Raw genomic sequence first — 18,316 nt, forward strand, 5'->3', positions numbered from 1 at the left:
CGCCTGGGGAGAGAGATCAAGTGCTCGAAAAGGAACGTATAACGCTCTAATCCTTAGCAAGTTTCTTTGTTTAAATCGTCTCCAAAAAAAGTCGCATTCGAAGTTCTAGATGAACAATAACTAAGAAGCAAAGTCATGAAGATCGCGCGGTGTAATAGGATCATTTATACTGTGACTATAAGAATGTAGGCTTGAAGACTAAGAACATAGTCATTGATTTACATGTAATAACTACTTCGCTCTAGTTGTTGTACTGCCAGTTATATTTAAGTACAAGGCAGGCTAAGGCACGTCAGCGAGCCTTACTGCTTACGGCTTTACTGTACATGTCAGCAAGTACCCCGAAGGTAACCATCCAAAAGAGCGTGACTAAATCCAAAGTCACTATTGCTAGCCTAAGAATTGGATGTAAGAATAAGCGCCGTCATTGTTAATTCCGCAATCTGATTGTCCTCGTCTAACTGTCGCAGGGACCGAGATAAATCATTACGCTGCTTGAAATTACGCCTAGGCACTTGTCATCATAGAAATCTTAGTGGACACCTAGTAATACCGGACACAAACCCTTGTGATGACTAGAGTTATTGAGATTGCACAACGCTTTCCTGTGCCGGCTACTCCTTTAAACAAAGCGAGGAAATTCCATACCTACAGCTATTGATCATCGAGCATTGCTAGGGGTCACAGGGTTAACATGTACCACATGGCTTCAAAACATGAAGAGCAGTGGAATGCTGTCTCAAAACTGCAGTCCACGCCTCTTCCTTATGTGGTGGCCTTCTTAGTTGTGGTTCTGGCTAGATTCTACTGGCACGTCCCAACAAACGTGCCGGTATTGAATGCAAAATGTTTCTACGAGTTCTCCGACGAGCGCGTGAAGAAGTCATTCCTAGGCAATGCCAGGCAGATGCTACATGATTGGTTTGAAGAAAATCCCGACAAGCCCGTTTCGGTTCATACCGATACTGGAATGGTCATAGTATTGCCGGGAAGCATGGCAAATGAAATCCGAAACGATAAGAGATTCCACTTGCGTCAACAGGTTGAAAGGGTTTGCAGATCTCTTATTCCAGCACAATCGCTATTGCTAACATGGTTGTAGATGATGCATGGTCGTCTCCCGGGCTTTGAGGTGTTTCGTGATGATAAAAATAATCAGCTCGTCAAGACCGTGATTAATAGGGATCTGACTAAACAGTTAGGTGGGTGCTTTCTATCAAAGCCTATCACGACAAAATTGCTAATACCTTGTCAGCGGATGTCACTCCACCCCTTGGTGAAGAGACTTCCTTAGCCCTAGCAGATTTGCTTGGTGAAGATACAGGTATGCTTCACAGAATGTCGACTAGGATCCGCAGCCTAACGAACATCTTAGAATGGCACAAATTGCCTCTTCAAGAGACTATTCTCAAGTTGATCTGTCGCCTTTCCTCACGGGTTTTCCTCGGACCTAAGCTCTGTCGCAACGAAGAATGGCTACAGGTTACAAGACAGTATGCAGTAATAACATTCCTAGCTGCGCAGGACCTTCGATCATGGTCTCCTTGGATACGACCAATTGTGAACTCATTCCTCAGGAAATGCCGAATGAGTCGTGCTTTGATGCAAAAGGCTCGGGAACTGATTCAACCCGTTATCCAAGAACGAAGGAGACTGGAGGGAAAACCCTCAGAAATCCAGTCATCAGAGCTCAACGACGCAATATCCTGGTTCGAAGACGCAGCAAACACCGAATCATTTGATCCCGAAATTGTCCAATTATCGCTTTCCACGGTGGCAATCCATAGACCTGCTGTGCCAAACGCTGGCGGATATTGCGATGCATCCTCAGATCATCGAGCCACTGCGAGAAGAAATAGTTTCGAGTCTCAGCGAGAATAACGGATTGAAAACGGCTTCATTGGGTAAGATGAAACTTCTCGACAGTTGCATCAAAGAGAGTCAGCGCTTGAAGCCTTTGTCGATAGGTAAGAAGACCAAAGCACCTATGCTACTATGTCGGCACTAATACGGATTTCCCTTAGCATCAATGGGCCGCATGGCAACTGAGCGTGTAGTTCTGTCTGATGGCACCGTGATTCCCAAAGGTCAAAGCATACTCGTGGATTCGAGCAAGATGTGGGACTCCGAAGTACATCCTGCATCCCCAGACAGATGGGACGGATATCGCTTCCTTCGCATGCGCGAAGATCCTAAGAAGAGGGACATAGCTCCACTTACAACGACGTCGCCTGAACAGATCGCCTTTGGCTACGGTGTTCACGCTTGCCCTGGCCGCTTTTTCGCAGGGAATGAAATCAAAATTGCATTGGCTGCCATCTTACTGAAATACGAGTTGAAGTTCGAGGAAGGCCAGACACCAAGAGCATTCGATCATGGGTTTACGTGCAATTTTGACTTCTCCGTGCAAATGAGTGTTAAAAGGCGCAAAGGGGGGGGGGGGGGGGGGTTAGGTTTTGATAGATAGCTAAAAGACTGCGGCACAATACTCTTGAGTACATAATATTCTACGTTGGGTTTTTATCAATAAGATGCACGTACCTAAACAGTAGATTCTAGTTGCTATTTACAGCTGCTGGACCTCTTGTTCTACACCCCTCCAGCAATCACGACGTAACGTAGGGTTCAGCCAAATGTTCCCGAATTGGTCTTTCCCTTTCAGTATAATGATGCCGGGAAACACGGCATTGAGCTTTTGAAACCCGGACACGTAAGAAGAAAGGTTGCTACGGGTTATGCCCTTGGAATTTCCTTCTGCCGTATCCGTGACTATTGCTGGCGAGAGATCAATCATGTGTTGAAGCTGAAGCTTAATCGCATTTGTCACAAAGTACAAATCGCTGTCGTGCGTGCCGAAAATCGGTTGATATTTGCCTGTTCGCTGAAAGGTCTCTCTGTGGTGTCGTAGTAAGCCCAGCACTTGGTTCTCCTCTGTTTGTTGCTGTACTGCCTTTCGCTGTTCCAGGGCAATTCGAAAGACCGGTTGATCTTGTAAGAATCCTCGCGGTAGGAGTGTATAGACTGCAGACACCATGTTTGAGATGTAGACTCCTTTGCGATCGACATCTGCATGTGCGATTTCAGGTGGATTGATGAAATCCTCTCGTAAGTATGGTCGGAGATTGAACGCTTGACCGAGGATTGTAGGGCACGATGTGCGCGAGGTTTTATGCTTGTTCGCAGCTTTCATTATCCAGCCAGTCAAGATATCACCGTCGCTGATAAAAGGCGGTTGTGATTCGCCCTGCTCTTCGGCCCATTCCTTCAGCTCGAGCCTTGTATTGTCCACAAGTCGATGAAAAGCATCATTTGAAATCATAATCAGGCGCCGTTCAGGCGGCGAAATAAACATGGTGTTCCATAAATACCGCAGTTGGAACCAGAGAAGATCGACTCCTTGGAGCTCATGCCGACCGAGGGCCCATTCCTCGGCGATGTCAGAACGTGCCGGATCAGCCATCTCCCACATTGGGTCACAGTTGATATCGATCGGCTTGGTGACTTTGTCCTCTTCACCAGCTAAAACGAGCGACCAGTTGTGTAAGAACTCACTATATCCGAGACCGTCCATGAGAATATGTGGCCAGCAAAGTCCAACAATTGTGGCGTCCGTAAAGGATGAAACCAGGACACTTAGAACTGGACTCCCCGATTTGGCGAACTCATGAATACTCTTCGGTGCCTGCTCGGTCCGCGCGAAAGTCGCTAGGAAATCGTCGTTTGGATAAACCATTGATTCTTGGGTTTGCTTGATAGGTGGGAACTTCGCAGCAACAGTGTGCTCAGAAACCGCCATGTCGAACTTTTCATGATGGAAGTTGAATGCTGGGTTTTGCGAGTCAAAATGCTTCGGCACATGCAGTGTGATTCGACCATTTCCCTAAGGGTCAAAACCCATTAGCATATCGTTTGCTGATCGAAATGAATCCCTTACATTCAACTTTATCCGGCCCCCAATCTTGCGCCAATGGTCAATCTCAAGAAGCTTCTTTAGTGAGCTCTGTATCAGATCGTGGTCCAACACATTATCGAATTTGAACGCAAAGTATTTGACGTGGTCTCTGAAAGCTTCGTCATTTCTAGAGATTTGGTATACAGTCGTATCGTCGGAACAGCTGGACTGCTGAGCTGTTCCATGCAGTGGTGATAATAGCGGCTTGAGACTGGTTATGCATGCCGTTATAAGCAAACCGATTTGTCGAAATACCCAATATGCCATTTGGGACCGAATCGTTGGAACAAGGCCGTACAGACTGCCCAGTGTACAAAGATGTGGATTTTCTTCTTATACGAATTCTGTCCAATTGACACCCTGATGACGATCGCTTTTGCTGAACTCCCTGATATTGAGAGGTCAATGAAGGCTACTCAGCTCAGAGAGGATGTGGATGTGATCCTGTCAAGTTCAGCAGCGCATATACTTGCCTGTTAAGCACGTAAGCGTTGCTCGGGACTAAACACGTATAAATGCTTAGCCGTAATCGTAAGCCCTTACAGTAATCCTGGTATTGTATCTTTTGAGATGCTGAAAGCTTACTAGTATATAAGCTTGTATTAGCGTAAAGTTCTGTGGCTTTTTATTTTCAGCGAACTTAGAGTGTGTCATGATAATGCCAATAGTAATAGGTATATATAGTGTTAGATGCGCAAGGCCAACTATCAATCCGCTCATTTGCACAATTCTCTTCCATGCTATTCTTGCTGCGCTTGATCCCCTCCCAAATTCTTTGAAGAAACGTTATTCAAATCTGTGAGTACCAGTAACTACTATGCTCCGTCGACAATATGTACGCTACCGACGCGACGTGGTGTCGTTATTGCTTAATACCCCTGCTAACCAGATCATCTTCGGCAGACCTCTAATAAATCCTATACATTCATTCATATCCCATCACACCGGCACCCAACTGACTTGTACACGCCATGACCATACAGCTCCCAAAGGAACTTCAGCCGGACTGCTGTAGTATCGTTGAATGGGCGCTGTCTGGTCAGTACGACCCGACGAAGCCAGTATTGATCGATGCCGTCGAGTCTGACCCACCACGTTCTATATCCAAGGGAAAGGCTGTTGAGCTCATTGCGTCTCTCGTTGGGGCTTTTGAGAAGAACACAACGGTGTGCCTTCATCTTGCAAACGACATCCTTTACCCGATCTTGGTGCTGGCCATCTACGGTTCGTCATGCCGCTGGACAGGCACAAACATCGCCTATACGGTTCCTGAACTGGAGCATCAAGTTCGAGTCTCCGACACAAAGTATGTCATCACGAGAGAGGAGCATCTGGAAACTGTGCGCGCCGCTGCTGGCTCAGCAGAAATTATTCTCTTCACCGATATCTTGTTCGAACCGAGTCATGGAAGCAGCACTTCAACTCATGAATTCCGAACTCTTCGTGACCTCCAGAGAGAGTCAAGTGTGGAGATCCTGTATGCTACAATCCGTGCTATTGATCTTCAATCTGTTTCTACCCTCGCATCGACGTCAGGTACAACTGGTCGACCGAAGATGGCCGCACGTACGCAACGGTCTATGGTGCTTGAGAGTACCGCGATAGAGGAATATCCTAAACCCTATCAAGTGCGGCGGCTTTACTGCACCCCCATCTTCCACGGCTTTGCAGCCCCAGAAATGGTAGGTCGCGTTCTTTCGTCGGACTTCGGCCTCTTATTAACTTCTCTAGATCATCAATGCTCTGCGACTCGGCATCCCATCCTATTTCATGAAACGCTATGATGATGTCTTATACGCTCAAAAGATCCAGGAGTTCAACATCACAGAGACCTTTGCTGCGCCACCGATGATGGTCAGGCTGATAAACAACACACCCGACGCGCAGAAGCAGCTCCAATCACTTCGCACGATTTACAGCGGTGGCGCGGCGCTGGTTCCGGAGTTGAGAGCTAAATTCCTCAAGCTTTTCGATCAGGCCAACCCTCCGCGAATCACTCAAGTCTGGGGTATGATGGAGTGCGGCTGGATGACGACTTTCAGGTATCCCGAGAGCGATGACACATCCTCTATTGGCCGCTTTCTGCCTGGTTGCGAGATCAAGTTGAGTGCAACTCGCGAGACATTGTCAAGCGGCCAGGAGGTTGGCGAAATGTATGCTCACAGCCCCTACGGTATGTCGTGCTACTGGGGTAATGCGGAAGCGACCGAACGAGCGTTCGAAGACAAGGAGCACTACTGGCTGAAAACGGGAGACATTGGATATGTTGAGAACGGGAAAGTGTACGTGGTGGACCGTGAGAAAGACATCTTCAAGGTCAATGGCTTCCAGGTATGAGACCGCCGCCGGCCCGAGAGCCAGATGCATAGCATACTCTATGTTCGAAGATCGCTGACCTCTCGGCTCTTGTGCGGATAGGTTGCTCCTCCCGAGCTCGAGGATGCATTTATGGCATTGTCTGACGTGAAGGATGCTGGAGTCATCGGGTCCGGTCCCAATCTGGACTCTGAGGAGCATCCGATAGCGTTTGTCGTACGTGCTAATCTAAATGTTACCGCCGAGGAGCTGAAGCAGCAACTACGTCAGCGCCTTACTCGTTATAAGGTAAATTACTGCGATATTCGGTTTATCGATGCTATCCCGAAAAGCGTAACCGGCAAGATTCTTAAGAATGAGTTGCGCAAGCTCGCTATATTATGATATCTTTTTAGTGAGTCAGAAGGAAAGACCGATGGTAGCGAATGGTATTGGCCGGCCGGCTTAGTTTTGAGGGCGCAGCCAGTGGCGAGAAGCGTTTTGGAAAGTATCAATGTAGGACAGCAACGCCGAACCTAGACAGGAGCAGAAACGGACAACGGCGAGTGTGGAGAAGTGCGGGTATCTTCTGAAGAGCAAGGTAGACTGGCAAACTTGTGAGCCAGTCAGATATGGAAGGTGTTGTGATATGAGGCTGGTGCAGATCAAGAACCAAGCCAAACCATCGGAAATAATCCCGAGATATCTATACGAAGAACCAAGTTGATTTTCAATCAACTTGATCTTTTCGTTGTATATATAGCCTCATGTTTGCCTCTGAATAAATAACCAATCTTCCTTTGAACTACAACAGAAGGCTTTGTAATCCTACTCATCACCAATTCATGTCCCTTTCCAAGAAGTTTTCTTGTTTCTCATCGCACCGTCATACATAGAATTTCCAAGGCATTAATTAAGACAGCATGAAGGCTTCAGTTCTATGAAGGTCTTGCGCGGTTGGCAGGCATCTCACTGATCTTCTCCAACCAAAGAACTACATCGACGCCATCTTCGCTTACCAGGTTGGCTTGATTGGAGCAAAGCCTTTCTTCTTCATGACGATACAATGGCGGATGATGGTTAGTAGAACGAGCGGGTGTTGTCAGCTGACGATGAAGCCAAGCATCAGCTTGCACGATGGTTTTGCCTTGCAATTCTATCCCCGTGATCGTACCACTTACGACGAAGATAAGCGTATTACGAGTAATGCTTACTATCCTTACCCCCTTTACATATCCATATATACATCGGTAGATCGGTCGATTCACGGCAAGATGGCAAAGTTTCCTTCACAACAAACATCGATTGCACAATGGTAGTGTTTCCAGACGATACCTGCACCATCCCTTTAGACACATCAGCAGATGCACGTCTCGAGGCAGTAGCGAAGATCTTGACCGCATACACGGGACATTCCCTGTACGCTTACGAAAGCGAATCAACATGGCACTTAGGGGTGGACAGACAGGCGTCTTTCACCATCGATCCGCGTGGCGAGACAGCGACAATTGAGACGGACACCACTAGCTTATCTACTGCAATGACCGGAGATAGTATCAAGAAGGTCATTGCAGCCTTTACTTCTCGCCATGCCCAAGACAGAGGGATGATATTCGGCCAGATCGGCTTCAACTACTCTGCTTACATCAATGGGGTCGACTTTGAGGCGGGCTCGTGGCCATTGGTCAGTCTCTTAGTCCCGCGGTTGCAAATTCGTGTCCAAAAGGGCGCGGTCTCGCTCCGTAATTGGACCGAAAATGATTTGCGAGTCATCAAAACAGCCCTGTCACAACCTTCTTCGCGCTCTTATGCGCACGGCCGGCCTGATGAATCAACAGATGGAGAGCAGTATCGGGATGTCGTGCGGCAAGCACTGGGCGAGATCAGCAGAGGGTCATATCAAAAAGTCATTGCCTCTCGGGCCATTAATTTATCACACCGAGTCGATATGGTGGGAACTCTATTATGCGGACGACGCGCCAACACGCCTAGGCGCGCATTTCTGGTTGACCATAACGGGTTCAGTGCCACCGGATTTAGTCCGGAGCTTGTCATGTCTTTTCAGGATGGGAAAGTCGCCACCGAGCCGCTTGCCGGAACCAGGGCCAATGTAGGCACGGAAAAGGAGCGTTCGCGGCTACGGAATGATCTCCTTAATGACCCCAAGGAAGTCATAGAGCACATCATCTCAGTCCAGGAAGCAATGCGGGAAATGAATCAATTCTGCGCGAATGGCACTGTGGCCGTGGCCGATCTCATGTCTGTGAAACAAAGGGGAAAGGTGCAACATCTTGCTTCCACCGTCACTGGGACTCTCTGCCCGTTCAAGGACGTATGGGACGCTTTGAACGTGTTGTTTCCAGCGATTACGGCTACCGGGATCCCTAAAACGAAGGCCATTGAGGCCATCTCTCGCCTGGAGACTCGCCCTCGCGAACTCTACTCGGGAGCTATTGTCTTTTTTGAGGGATCCAAATCAGTCAAGGCATCCTTGGTCCTTCGCTCGGTCTTTCAAGATTCTGAACGTAGCTGGCTGCGAGCCGGAGCGGGAATAATAGCCTTGTCGAACCCGGATCGGGAGCTCACCGAAACGTGTGAGAAGCTGCGAAGCGTTGCTGGTTTCGTGATTGTCGATCACAGAGAGTGATCAATGAGACATAATCAGTGACTTAGTAGTGATAAAGAATAAACGATCGGTTCACAGTAAGCGAGCGATAAGATTACTAGGTAAAGTTAATATACCTTATTAAGCTGTGAGAATATAGGGCGGGGCTTAACTTACCCTAGTAGTACGGAGTAGGCTTAGCAGCTTCAGTTACTCGGAACAGCGTCTATATGTCTATATTACTATCCACAGTAAGCGTAAGCGCTGACCTTCAGATAGCGGACCGTGGACTCTGGCCGCACCTTCCGTCTAAGGAGATTCGGTCCATCCTAATTCCGGCCATGCATCCCTGTCAACAAACCTGGACGCACTCTCTTCCATTGTTTTCACTGTCTTGCACTATCTTGCACCGTCTTGCACAAGGCAAAGGCGCTATCTTCTCTCGTCATGGCACGGCTTGGACGCATCGGGTTCCTCGGAACTGCGATCGTGTTCCACCTGGTGTATATCTACTCCATCTTCGACATCTACTTCGTGTCGCCTCTTGTGCATGGAATGCGCGCATACAAAGTCGACACCCCTGAGCCTCCCGCCAGGCGATTGATTTTGTATGTTGGTACGTGGATCCCCTCTCTCCACATCACATGAACTATTGCATACTGACCTCCAGCTTTGCAGGTGACGGACTCCGAGCCGACAAAGCGTTTCAATTCTTCCCCGACCCCTCAAGGCCGATAGACGATTCTGCGGCACAGGATGTGGTCCCCATGGCGCCTTTCCTCCGGTCTCGAGTCCTCGAACATGGCACTTTTGGCGTCTCCCACACCCGCGTTCCCACCGAATCCCGACCGGGTCATGTAGCCCTCATCGCGGGGCTGTACGAAGACGTGGCAGCGGTAACAACAGGATGGAAACTTAATTCGGTCAACTTTGACAGCGTCTTCAACAGAAGTCGACATACCTGGAGCTGGGGCAGTCCGGATATCTTGCCCATGTTCTCCGCCGGGGCTGTACCGGGCCGAGTCGAAGATCAGATGTACGAGGCGGAATTTGAAGATTCCAGTAAAGATGCTACGGAGCTGGACTACTGGGTTTTTGACCGTGTAAAGAAGCTGTTCGAGGACGCTGACACGGATGAAGTATTAAATACAAGACTGAGGCAACATAAGATTGTGCTTTCTTGCATTTGCTGGGCCTGGATACCACGGGGCATGCGCACCGGCCGTATTCACAGGAGTATTTAAGGAATATCCAGATTGTGGATCAGGGTGTACAAGAGATCACAGAGATTGTAAATCGGTTTTATGGGGATGATAGGACAGCTTTTGTTTTTACTGCAGACCATGGGATGAGTGATTGGGGAAGTCACGGAGATGGACACTCGGATAATACGAGGACACCATTGATTGCCTGGGGGTCTGGAGTTGCGAAGCCCAGAATGGCGAAGCGTGGCAAGGCACCGGGTCATGAAGATGGTTTCTCAAGTGATTGGCAGCTGGATCATATTTAGCGCCATGATGTTGCTCAAGCGGATATCGCGGCTCTTATGGCATACCTGGTTGGCTTGGAATTTCCGGTCAACTCGGTTGGAGAGCTCCCGCTATCGTTTCTGGACGCCACTGACGAGCAAAAGGCAAAGGCTTTGCTTGCTAATGCGAGAGAGATTCTGGAGATGTATTGTGTCAAGGAGCGCGAGAAGATGGCTGAAGTTCTACATTACAAGCCTTACTCTGGCTTTGCGGAAACCAACATCGAAAATCGTCTAGCATTCATCGAGGAACTCATCCGGGAACAAGATTACACGACTGCAATGAAGCAATCCGATGAACTGATTAAGACTGCTTTGCAGGGCCTAAGGTACCTGCAGACCTATGCGTGGCTCTTTCTGCGAACACTGGTCACAGCAGGCTATCTTGGCTGGATCGCATTCGCTTTCACAACAGCCATAGATGTCTACGTGCTCGATAACAAGATCAATGTGCAGAGGTCACGCGGGCTCGTTATAACTTTTACCTCGATCCTGGTCGGGCTTTGCAGTCTACTCATGTTCCAAGCATCACCCATCACATACTACGCGTACGCCTTCTTTCCACTTTTGTTTTGGGAAGAGGTTTTTGCGCGGTGGAGGGTGTTGGCCGAGGGCAAGAGAATATTGTTTTCGCAGTTCTCGATGAGTGATACAATCAAGTTTGCATTGAACATCGCTGCATATTTAGCTAGAAGTCATGGTGAGTACCCGGGTTCCTACAATCAACTCCTGCTTACGAGTTGCACAGGTTCAAAGTTACTACAGGCGACAGGTCTATACGATTGTATACCTGACCGCTACCGCTTGGCCACTTCTCAACGGTACAGACTTTGTCAAGACAAACATTTTCCTCTACACTACGTGGGCACTTTCCTGCGCTGCCATGAGCGTCTTCACTCTTCTACCAGCTAACAAGCTGGAGGACATAACCCTCATGTACGTAGGGCCCATACAACATATTGTCCTAGAGCTGACTTTATCCCAGTTCTGTCGGTGGCATCTTAATCCTTCTAGTCGGCTTTTTGTATATTGCGTTTGAAGAGAGACTATTGGTACAGACTGTGCCCTCAAAACATCGGCTGAGCGCAGCGGATGCCGATGGTGTATCGAGAATGATTCTTGGTTTGCAAGTCGGACTGGTCGCTCTTGCAATGCTTGTCACAAGGTCGAGTGTGGCCTCCTTACAGACAAAGCAGGGCCTTCCGCTGGGAACACAGATCGCCGGATGGGCTACGCTGGGTAAGTACTGTTCTGGTTTCTTTTTTTTTTTTTTTTTTTTTGCAGCTGGTGCTAGACGTTCGAAATGCCAATTGAATGGTTTATGCGATACGCAACATCGACTCACCTTATTGTCCGATATTGGGTGCGAATTTCAACATCAGATCAGCATATTTGCCAGCAACGCGCAATGACTGGGAGATGCCTTCACGAGCATGAGCACGCGTGATGATCATTCAGGGCACAAATCCTTTGCAAGAGGCTGTGGCTGAATGGATTCTGCATCTTCTGTCACTCGCTAGCAATGTCTACGCTATCGACTACGAGATAAGCTTCCGAGTGCTGCCAAGACTATTCTTCAAGGCGCGCAGGTGGTGCTTGTGTGCATATGTGCTTGGAGTCTGTTGTCACGCTAACGACCTTGTAAACAGTCGCATCCCTCGTCCTGCCCTTTGCCCACGTCTTACGTCCACGAAAACATTTCCTTCATCGCCATATGATCATTTTCCTCGCACTCGGGCCACTCTTCATCATCCTCACTATCTCCTACGAGGGGCTTTTTTACTTTGCCATTGCCATTACCCTCTTCAGCTGGGTCCAACTCGAACATAGAATACATCAACACTCTAAGAACGGTAAAACCCGCAAGATCAAGTCCATCGACGATTCTCGTACAACGGGCAACGCCAAGAACGCTGCAGTTATTGATAAACCCTTCAAAAAGGCCCTGAAAGAGGAAGTTTTAGCTCCACTTACAACAGCCGCCGAGACAGCGGAGCAGAGAGAAGCGGCTGCCGCAGAGGGGAGCTACAGAAGTCTCATCCTTTCGGATGTAAGATTGTGTCTTTTTTTCCTCTTCCTGCTGCACTCTGCCTTTTTCAGCACCGGAAACATCGCCTCGGTCTCCTCATTTTCGCTGGATGCTGTCTACCGGCTAGTTCCTATTTTCGATCCCTTCAGCCAGGCAGCTCTTCTCATCTTCAAGATCCTAGCTCCTTTCGCGCTGGTTTCTGCCAATCTTGGATTTCTGACCAAGAGACTGAAGCTTCAAGGTGGAAGTCTGTTCACGGTGGTCATGGGCCTCGGTGACTACATGACTCTGCGCTTTTTCTGGGCAGTGAGAGATGAAGGGAGCTGGCTGGAGATTGGAGAGAGTATTAGCATGTTTATTATTGCTTCTGCGTTATGTGTGTTTGTCGCAGCGTTGGAGGCTTTGTCGGAGGTATTTGTTAGAGGGGTGGAGTTTCAAGACAACCTATAGAGTGAAGGGAACTCACTATGTTGTGATATCAGCATTCATGCCTCAGGCATATCGCATTCAGGATTCATGTGCAAGGGCCAGCTAGGGCAGTGGTGGACCTTTCATCATTATTAACAAGTGTGTACTCCACTGAACCCTCGGTTATTGTATCTTATCACTATAAATAGGTGGAGAAGTACTTGATATTGGGGTTCAGACTTAAACAATCTCGTGAATCGGATGCTTGTTAGTAGCAACTCAGCTAGTCCAATCGTATATCTCAACAAGATAAACCACACCTATTGATATAATCTACTGATACACCTTTTTCCGGTAGGGCAGCAAACGTAGACGCAATTTAGAATGGTTATCTCGAATCTATCGAGTTGCGAAAATGCTTCTGATATATAAAAAGAGCTTCGGAAGGCGGTTGACCCTTCTGTGAAGAGCGGGAAATTATCCGATTTTCCGGCGTGTAGGGCCGGGGGGTGCCAATACTTTTCTTTTCGGAGAGGGATGTAGGACGCCCTGATAGACCGAGAGTACGAAGACTCGATTTTCAGCCTGGGGAGGGCAGGCCGATGGTACGGGTTGATTGGGTGAAATTGCTGGTGATGGCTTTTTTTTTCTTTATGCGCGGAAGAGACCTAACTATACTGTACACACACTAGAGGTTGACGGTGGCTCAAAATTCTAGCAATAGCTTGACAGCAACCTCACTGCCCGCACCAACCGCGACCGACAGCGGTGTTTCTCCGTCCTTGTTTCGTATGTTGAGCAACGAAGAGTCCGCACAGCAGCATCTCAGCAGCCGTTCCAGGATCCGATGACGGTTATAGAACACTGCCCAGTGGAGGGTCGACCAATGAGCATTATCAACATGGCCCACCCCGGCCCCGTGTGAGAGCAACAGCTCCAGTATCTCTTCGTGGCCCCCGATCACCGCGCACGACAGAGGTGTCAGACCCGCGTTATCCTTCGAGTCGCAATCTGCGTGATGCTCGAGTAAAAGGCGGACGACTTTACTGTTGCCCGTCTGCACTGCTCGATGAAGCACCGTCTGTCTCGCGGATGCTCTGCCACTCTCGTCGTTGTCATCGACCGGATCACTCGGGCTTCTTGTTGTATGGCGTTCTTGGCAGTCTCTTAGATCCGAAGAGCGGGCAAGGGAAGGAGTAGTAGTAGTAGTAGTAGTAGTAGTAGTAGTAGTAGTAGTAGTAGTAGTATCAGTAGTAGTCGTAGCAGCAGAAGCAGTAGCAGCAAAAGGAGCCGTCTCTATCAGGGTCGATGTCAAGAAGTCGGGCGTACTATCTTTGCTCTTCCCGTAGTTGGGGTTGGGGTCCAGAAAGAAATCATCCATCACACTATCACCTCGACCGTCCTCAAAACGGCTTATCGAGGACAGCCGGCGACCTGAAGCGATGATGCTGTGTGGCGTGGCTAGCGTCAGTGCGCTAGGGGCTATTGGGTCGATGTCGTCCAGGGCATTTGAGGCGCTGGTTCGTGGATGGGGTTGATTTTGCTCCGGTGCGACTTTCCGTTCTCGATTCTTGTCTGATCTCGAACGGACAGAAAGTCAGTTATTGTCGACCGTTTGATGGTGGGATCGTTTCACTAACGTCGGAAACGCTGCTGCGCCAGGCGGTTCTGCTCACGACGGCGATCCGCTACTGTCGTCTTTACTCGAGAATTGCTGGGATCTTGTGTCGTTGCTGGTGAGCCGCAGGAGCTGCACAGCATTCTGCCGAGCGTTGCTGGGTAGACTGGCAAGAATATACAGGCAAAAGGATCAGTCTATACAAGGAGAGCGCCTGTTATTTGGGTGGGGATCACTTATACCAGGCAGCAGGATTAATAGAGGAGCTAAAGGTTTAATTGATACTTAGCTTACCGGCTATAGATGATACTGGTTTTATATCCCAGTAGTCGCGATACCACAAGTTTCAAGTTTCCAAGAGCCAGTGGCTGGGTGAGTGAGGATGGAGTTAGTGCCATATTTATGTTCATTGAATCTGTTCGATCAATAACGGCAAAGTTCAGGCTGACTATGTCGTTCAGTTTATACTATTCTCCAAAAAGACTAGTTAGATACAGGCATCTGAATCCTACCTGCGCTTTGACAGAAATGGACCACTTAATGACTCAGCCCTTGTCTTCCAACAAGCGTCGTTAGCGCTAGCCGGGATCCTATCCGCCTTAAGGTATTTGGCGAGTGGCGAAATGCAGGTAGGCATCCATGATCGTGTCTCAGTCGAGAAGTGTGGCGATAGACCAACAATAAGTCCGAGTGTTTCCATACAACCTAGAAGTTGAGAAAGAGACCGTGGACAATGAGATATGGTGATGATCAAAGGTGCAAAGGACAATTGAAGCTCTGGCTCGTTGCCGGTCCCCACCCCGGCCCGTCCCTCCCGTTCCCACCCCGGCCAGCTGCATTCACACACACCCTATCGAACTATGAGTATTTCCTGTAATCAATCTCGGCGCCATCCAAGTTGACTTTTGCGTCTCTCTCTCTCTCTCTTTTGATTTAATTTTTTTTTTGGTGAAACGTGACTGCGAAATTGGCATTGACTGATGCCTGGAATTTAGTATTTTATCATGACCTCTTCTCCCTATAGGTACCGTACGCTAGTGGAAAGCAACACCGCCGCGGATATATAATGTTCCAGAGCTTACAGTAGCTTGACTTTTATCAAGACTTCTAGCAAGTCGGACATATTCCGTTTGCCCGAGAAAGGATCTTCCACTCGATCCCTATAGGGCGGATTATACCGTACTAAGCTGGCCTGACTTCATCTTAAAAGGGGCATTTTGCCCCTCCAAAACTCGTGCAGTGGTGTGTGTAGTTCTCCAATAACTATACGCTAATCCCAAACCCTTATACCAATGAGAAGGATATACAGATCTCGTGTGTAAGAAAGAAGTCTAGTGTTTACAGGATAGAGCCTGTCGACTAGGTAAGATCAAAGATGTCTCAGAACAAGTGGTATTGCAAGATGTACAGAGACTGATTCTTGGGGAACTCCCAGGTTCACCAAGAACGACTTATTTAACATGACCAAAGAGGCGGGTTGGCGCTGACGACTCTACAAGTATGCGCTGGAAAGAAGCGGGGTAGTCCACAGGAGTTGATAGACTCCTATCCATGTAAGACAAGTGCAGGGTTTGATGCTATAAAGAGTCGACCCATTTGCTCTCGTCGTGAGGCACCTCCACAATTATCACTTTGACACTAATACTCTAATACACCTTAATCCGCATTAATAGGTGGGTACTTTTCGTAGATTGCTGTCCCTTATATGGAATGATGATACCTTTCAACCCAATGACCAGCCATGTAGGCTAGGGTGAGCGAGTACAATTAAGCAGATTCCGATTCAAGTGTTTCGATTACTGTGTTTTTAGTGCGTAAATATAGAGCCAGACTAACTGACCTTCTATATTCCCAATTTAGGACCTGTCCACCGTGTAATCATGAGAGCGAACAGCGAACTTAGAAGACTCGCCACGTAACCATTACATACAGGTATAAGGATAGCCATGAACAAAGGATCTTCGAATAAACATTCTCAGTCACAAAATCTCAAGCGTCCTCATCAATCATAAAACCGCGAGGCGAGTCTACTCAATAGTCTCAACCCTCCCCTTCTCTTCATCAGGATACCCCTTCCCGTCAATCCCCCGATGAGCAGCAACAACCTGCAAATCAGCATCATGCTCAGCATCAAAGTTCCTGCCAAGCCTCTCAGGCCCAACAAACGTAACAAGAATAACATAAGCAAAAACACACCCCATGAAAATACAAATGACCCTGCCATACTCATAACGATGCTTCGACTCCTCAGTAGGCGGCAAGGGGAACCGCTCACCAATAGTCGACTCAATGGTCGAACTAGCAGATGAGACAAGATTTCCAAGCTGGTACGCCGTGCCGACAGCGAACGTACGGATCGCACCAGGCGATAACTCCATTAGATGGATGGGGATGACACCCCACGCGCCTTGCACCATGAACTGCTCGAAGTAGGCGGCTGCAATAACGTTCTTGTTCGTCACAAATGTGTAGGGGTACAGTAGTGCTCCGCCGACGATTGAGATAACTATGATCGAGAAGCGGCGGCCGAAGATTTGACTAGCCCAGCCGCAGAGCGTGCCGCCTGTGAGGGCGCCTAGGTTGGCGACGACTTGCGTGACTGTCACTGCGTTTTTGGAAAAGTTGAATTGGTTCTCTAGCATTGTTGGGTAGAGATCTTGAGAGCCGTGGGACTGGATAGAGGTAATATGTTAGCATTGGTACTTCCATCTTGTGACAGCTATAACGTGGGGGGCATGCAACATACCATAAAGTTGAACCCAGCCATGAGCAACACCAAATAAATAAGAATTAGCCAATGACGCTGGAGAGCAACTTTTCCCTCGGACAAGAAAGAAGCAGCAACACCACCACGTATCTCAGCGCGAGTCTCCTGTCTCCTCTTAAAAGTCTCCGTCTCGCCAAGGAAAAGCCGGAAAATAATAATAAGAACAGGCGGACAAGCTGCAAACCAATAAAGAGGCCTCCAGCCATGGGGAGTGGTGTCAACAAGCGCACGGGCAAACGCAGTGGCGAGCAGATATCCAAAAGCATAACCCTGCTGCAAAAGACCGGAGATAATACCACGGGCTTCAGCAGGACAGTCTTCAAGCGCGGTAGCAGCGGCATTACCGTACAAGCCACCCATTGCGATGCCGAACAGCGCGCGACAGGCGAGGAATTGCTTGTATGTTTGGCAGAAACCGGCACCTAGCTCGAGGACGACGAAGAGAAGCTGGTTTACGATGAAGGGCCATTTGCGGCCCCAGCGGTCGGAGGCTATGCCGAATGTTATGGCGCCTACTGAGCGCAGCATTAGGACTAGGGTTATGCCCCATGTTATGTCTGTCACTGATTTGTCGAAGGTTTCGGCGAGCTGGGAGGTTGTTAGGGAGACGGTGAAGAAGTCGAAGGCATCCCATGACCAGCCGCAGAATGCGACCTGGATATGTGTTAGTCTGGTGTTTTTGTATTCAGCCTCGTGGATTGGGGATCGGCGTACCAAGAAGTTTAGCCACTGTTGCTTATTTAGGAGGGTTAGGGCTTTGAAAGGGTTTGGTGCGGGGTTCATCGGGGGTACCAGCGAGGTGAAGCGTGTCGCGATGTATTGGCCGACACTCATGTTTTCCTCAACATCTGGCGACGCGGTTGCGTGTTGGGTCTTGCTCTCGATCTCCATAGCTGCTACTGTGAATACCGGGTGTAGCAGTTGAGAGGAAGAGAGGGAAGCCTGGACTTATGCAAGAAGGAGATCTAAAATTTCTACAAACGCGGGGGACAGGACTCTAAATACGAGAGGCTACTCCGGATCCCCGAAGCTAAAAAGCAAAAAGCAAAAAGCAAAAAGCAAAAGCCAAATCCCACTGGTCCATAGTGATACAACTATTCGCTTGGGTCAGCCT

General features: G+C 48.6%; 7 protein-coding genes across 7 annotated transcripts; 4 read left to right on the top strand and 3 right to left on the bottom strand.

The window, feature by feature from the left end:
* Positions 1–703: 703 nt before the first annotated feature.
* N7508_001902 (cytochrome P450) lies at positions 704–2,467 on the top strand (the record flags this gene model as incomplete). The annotated part of the gene is made up of 6 exons (XM_058459968.1): positions 704–1,051; positions 1,103–1,202; positions 1,256–1,324; positions 1,376–1,773; positions 1,832–1,967; positions 2,025–2,467. 6 exons carry the CDS (start codon positions 704–706, stop codon positions 2,465–2,467), a joined length of 1,494 nt encoding a protein of 497 aa, XP_058323500.1.
* Positions 2,468–2,566: 99 nt separating this feature from the next.
* N7508_001903 (uncharacterized protein) lies at positions 2,567–4,219 on the bottom strand (the record flags this gene model as incomplete). Its single annotated transcript, XM_058459969.1, has 2 exons — positions 2,567–3,880; positions 3,935–4,219. The coding sequence occupies 2 exons, from the start codon at positions 4,217–4,219 to the stop codon at positions 2,567–2,569; spliced, it is 1,599 nt and encodes a 532-aa protein (XP_058323501.1).
* A 704-nt stretch (positions 4,220–4,923) lies between these two features.
* Positions 4,924–6,652, top strand: N7508_001904 (acetyl-CoA synthetase-like protein; the record flags this gene model as incomplete). Its single annotated transcript, XM_058459970.1, has 3 exons — positions 4,924–5,634; positions 5,684–6,283; positions 6,371–6,652. The coding sequence occupies 3 exons, from the start codon at positions 4,924–4,926 to the stop codon at positions 6,650–6,652; spliced, it is 1,593 nt and encodes a 530-aa protein (XP_058323502.1).
* Positions 6,653–7,559: 907 nt separating this feature from the next.
* Positions 7,560–8,894, top strand: N7508_001905 (putative salicylate synthetase; the record flags this gene model as incomplete). The annotated part of the gene is made up of 1 exon (XM_058459971.1): positions 7,560–8,894. The coding sequence occupies one exon, from the start codon at positions 7,560–7,562 to the stop codon at positions 8,892–8,894; it is 1,335 nt and encodes a 444-aa protein (XP_058323503.1).
* Positions 8,895–9,299: 405 nt separating this feature from the next.
* Positions 9,300–12,859, top strand: N7508_001906 (GPI ethanolamine phosphate transferase 1; the record flags this gene model as incomplete). The annotated part of the gene is made up of 7 exons (XM_058459972.1): positions 9,300–9,468; positions 9,531–9,991; positions 10,363–11,026; positions 11,073–11,080; positions 11,129–11,316; positions 11,366–11,619; positions 12,030–12,859. The coding sequence occupies 7 exons, from the start codon at positions 9,300–9,302 to the stop codon at positions 12,857–12,859; spliced, it is 2,574 nt and encodes an 857-aa protein (XP_058323504.1).
* A 664-nt stretch (positions 12,860–13,523) lies between these two features.
* Positions 13,524–14,578, bottom strand: N7508_001907 (ankyrin repeat-containing domain protein; the record flags this gene model as incomplete). The annotated part of the gene is made up of 2 exons (XM_058459973.1): positions 13,524–14,392; positions 14,458–14,578. The coding sequence occupies 2 exons, from the start codon at positions 14,576–14,578 to the stop codon at positions 13,524–13,526; spliced, it is 990 nt and encodes a 329-aa protein (XP_058323505.1).
* Positions 14,579–16,462: 1,884 nt separating this feature from the next.
* Positions 16,463–18,093, bottom strand: N7508_001908 (sugar transporter family protein; the record flags this gene model as incomplete). The annotated part of the gene is made up of 3 exons (XM_058459974.1): positions 16,463–17,107; positions 17,182–17,856; positions 17,917–18,093. The coding sequence occupies 3 exons, from the start codon at positions 18,091–18,093 to the stop codon at positions 16,463–16,465; spliced, it is 1,497 nt and encodes a 498-aa protein (XP_058323506.1).
* Positions 18,094–18,316: the final 223 nt, after the last annotated feature.

Source organism: Penicillium antarcticum (assembly GCF_028974205.1).
Source record: "Penicillium antarcticum strain IBT 31339 chromosome Unknown utg000002l_segment0_segment0, whole genome shotgun sequence".
In the NCBI taxonomy this organism is placed as follows: domain Eukaryota; kingdom Fungi; phylum Ascomycota; class Eurotiomycetes; order Eurotiales; family Aspergillaceae; genus Penicillium; species Penicillium antarcticum.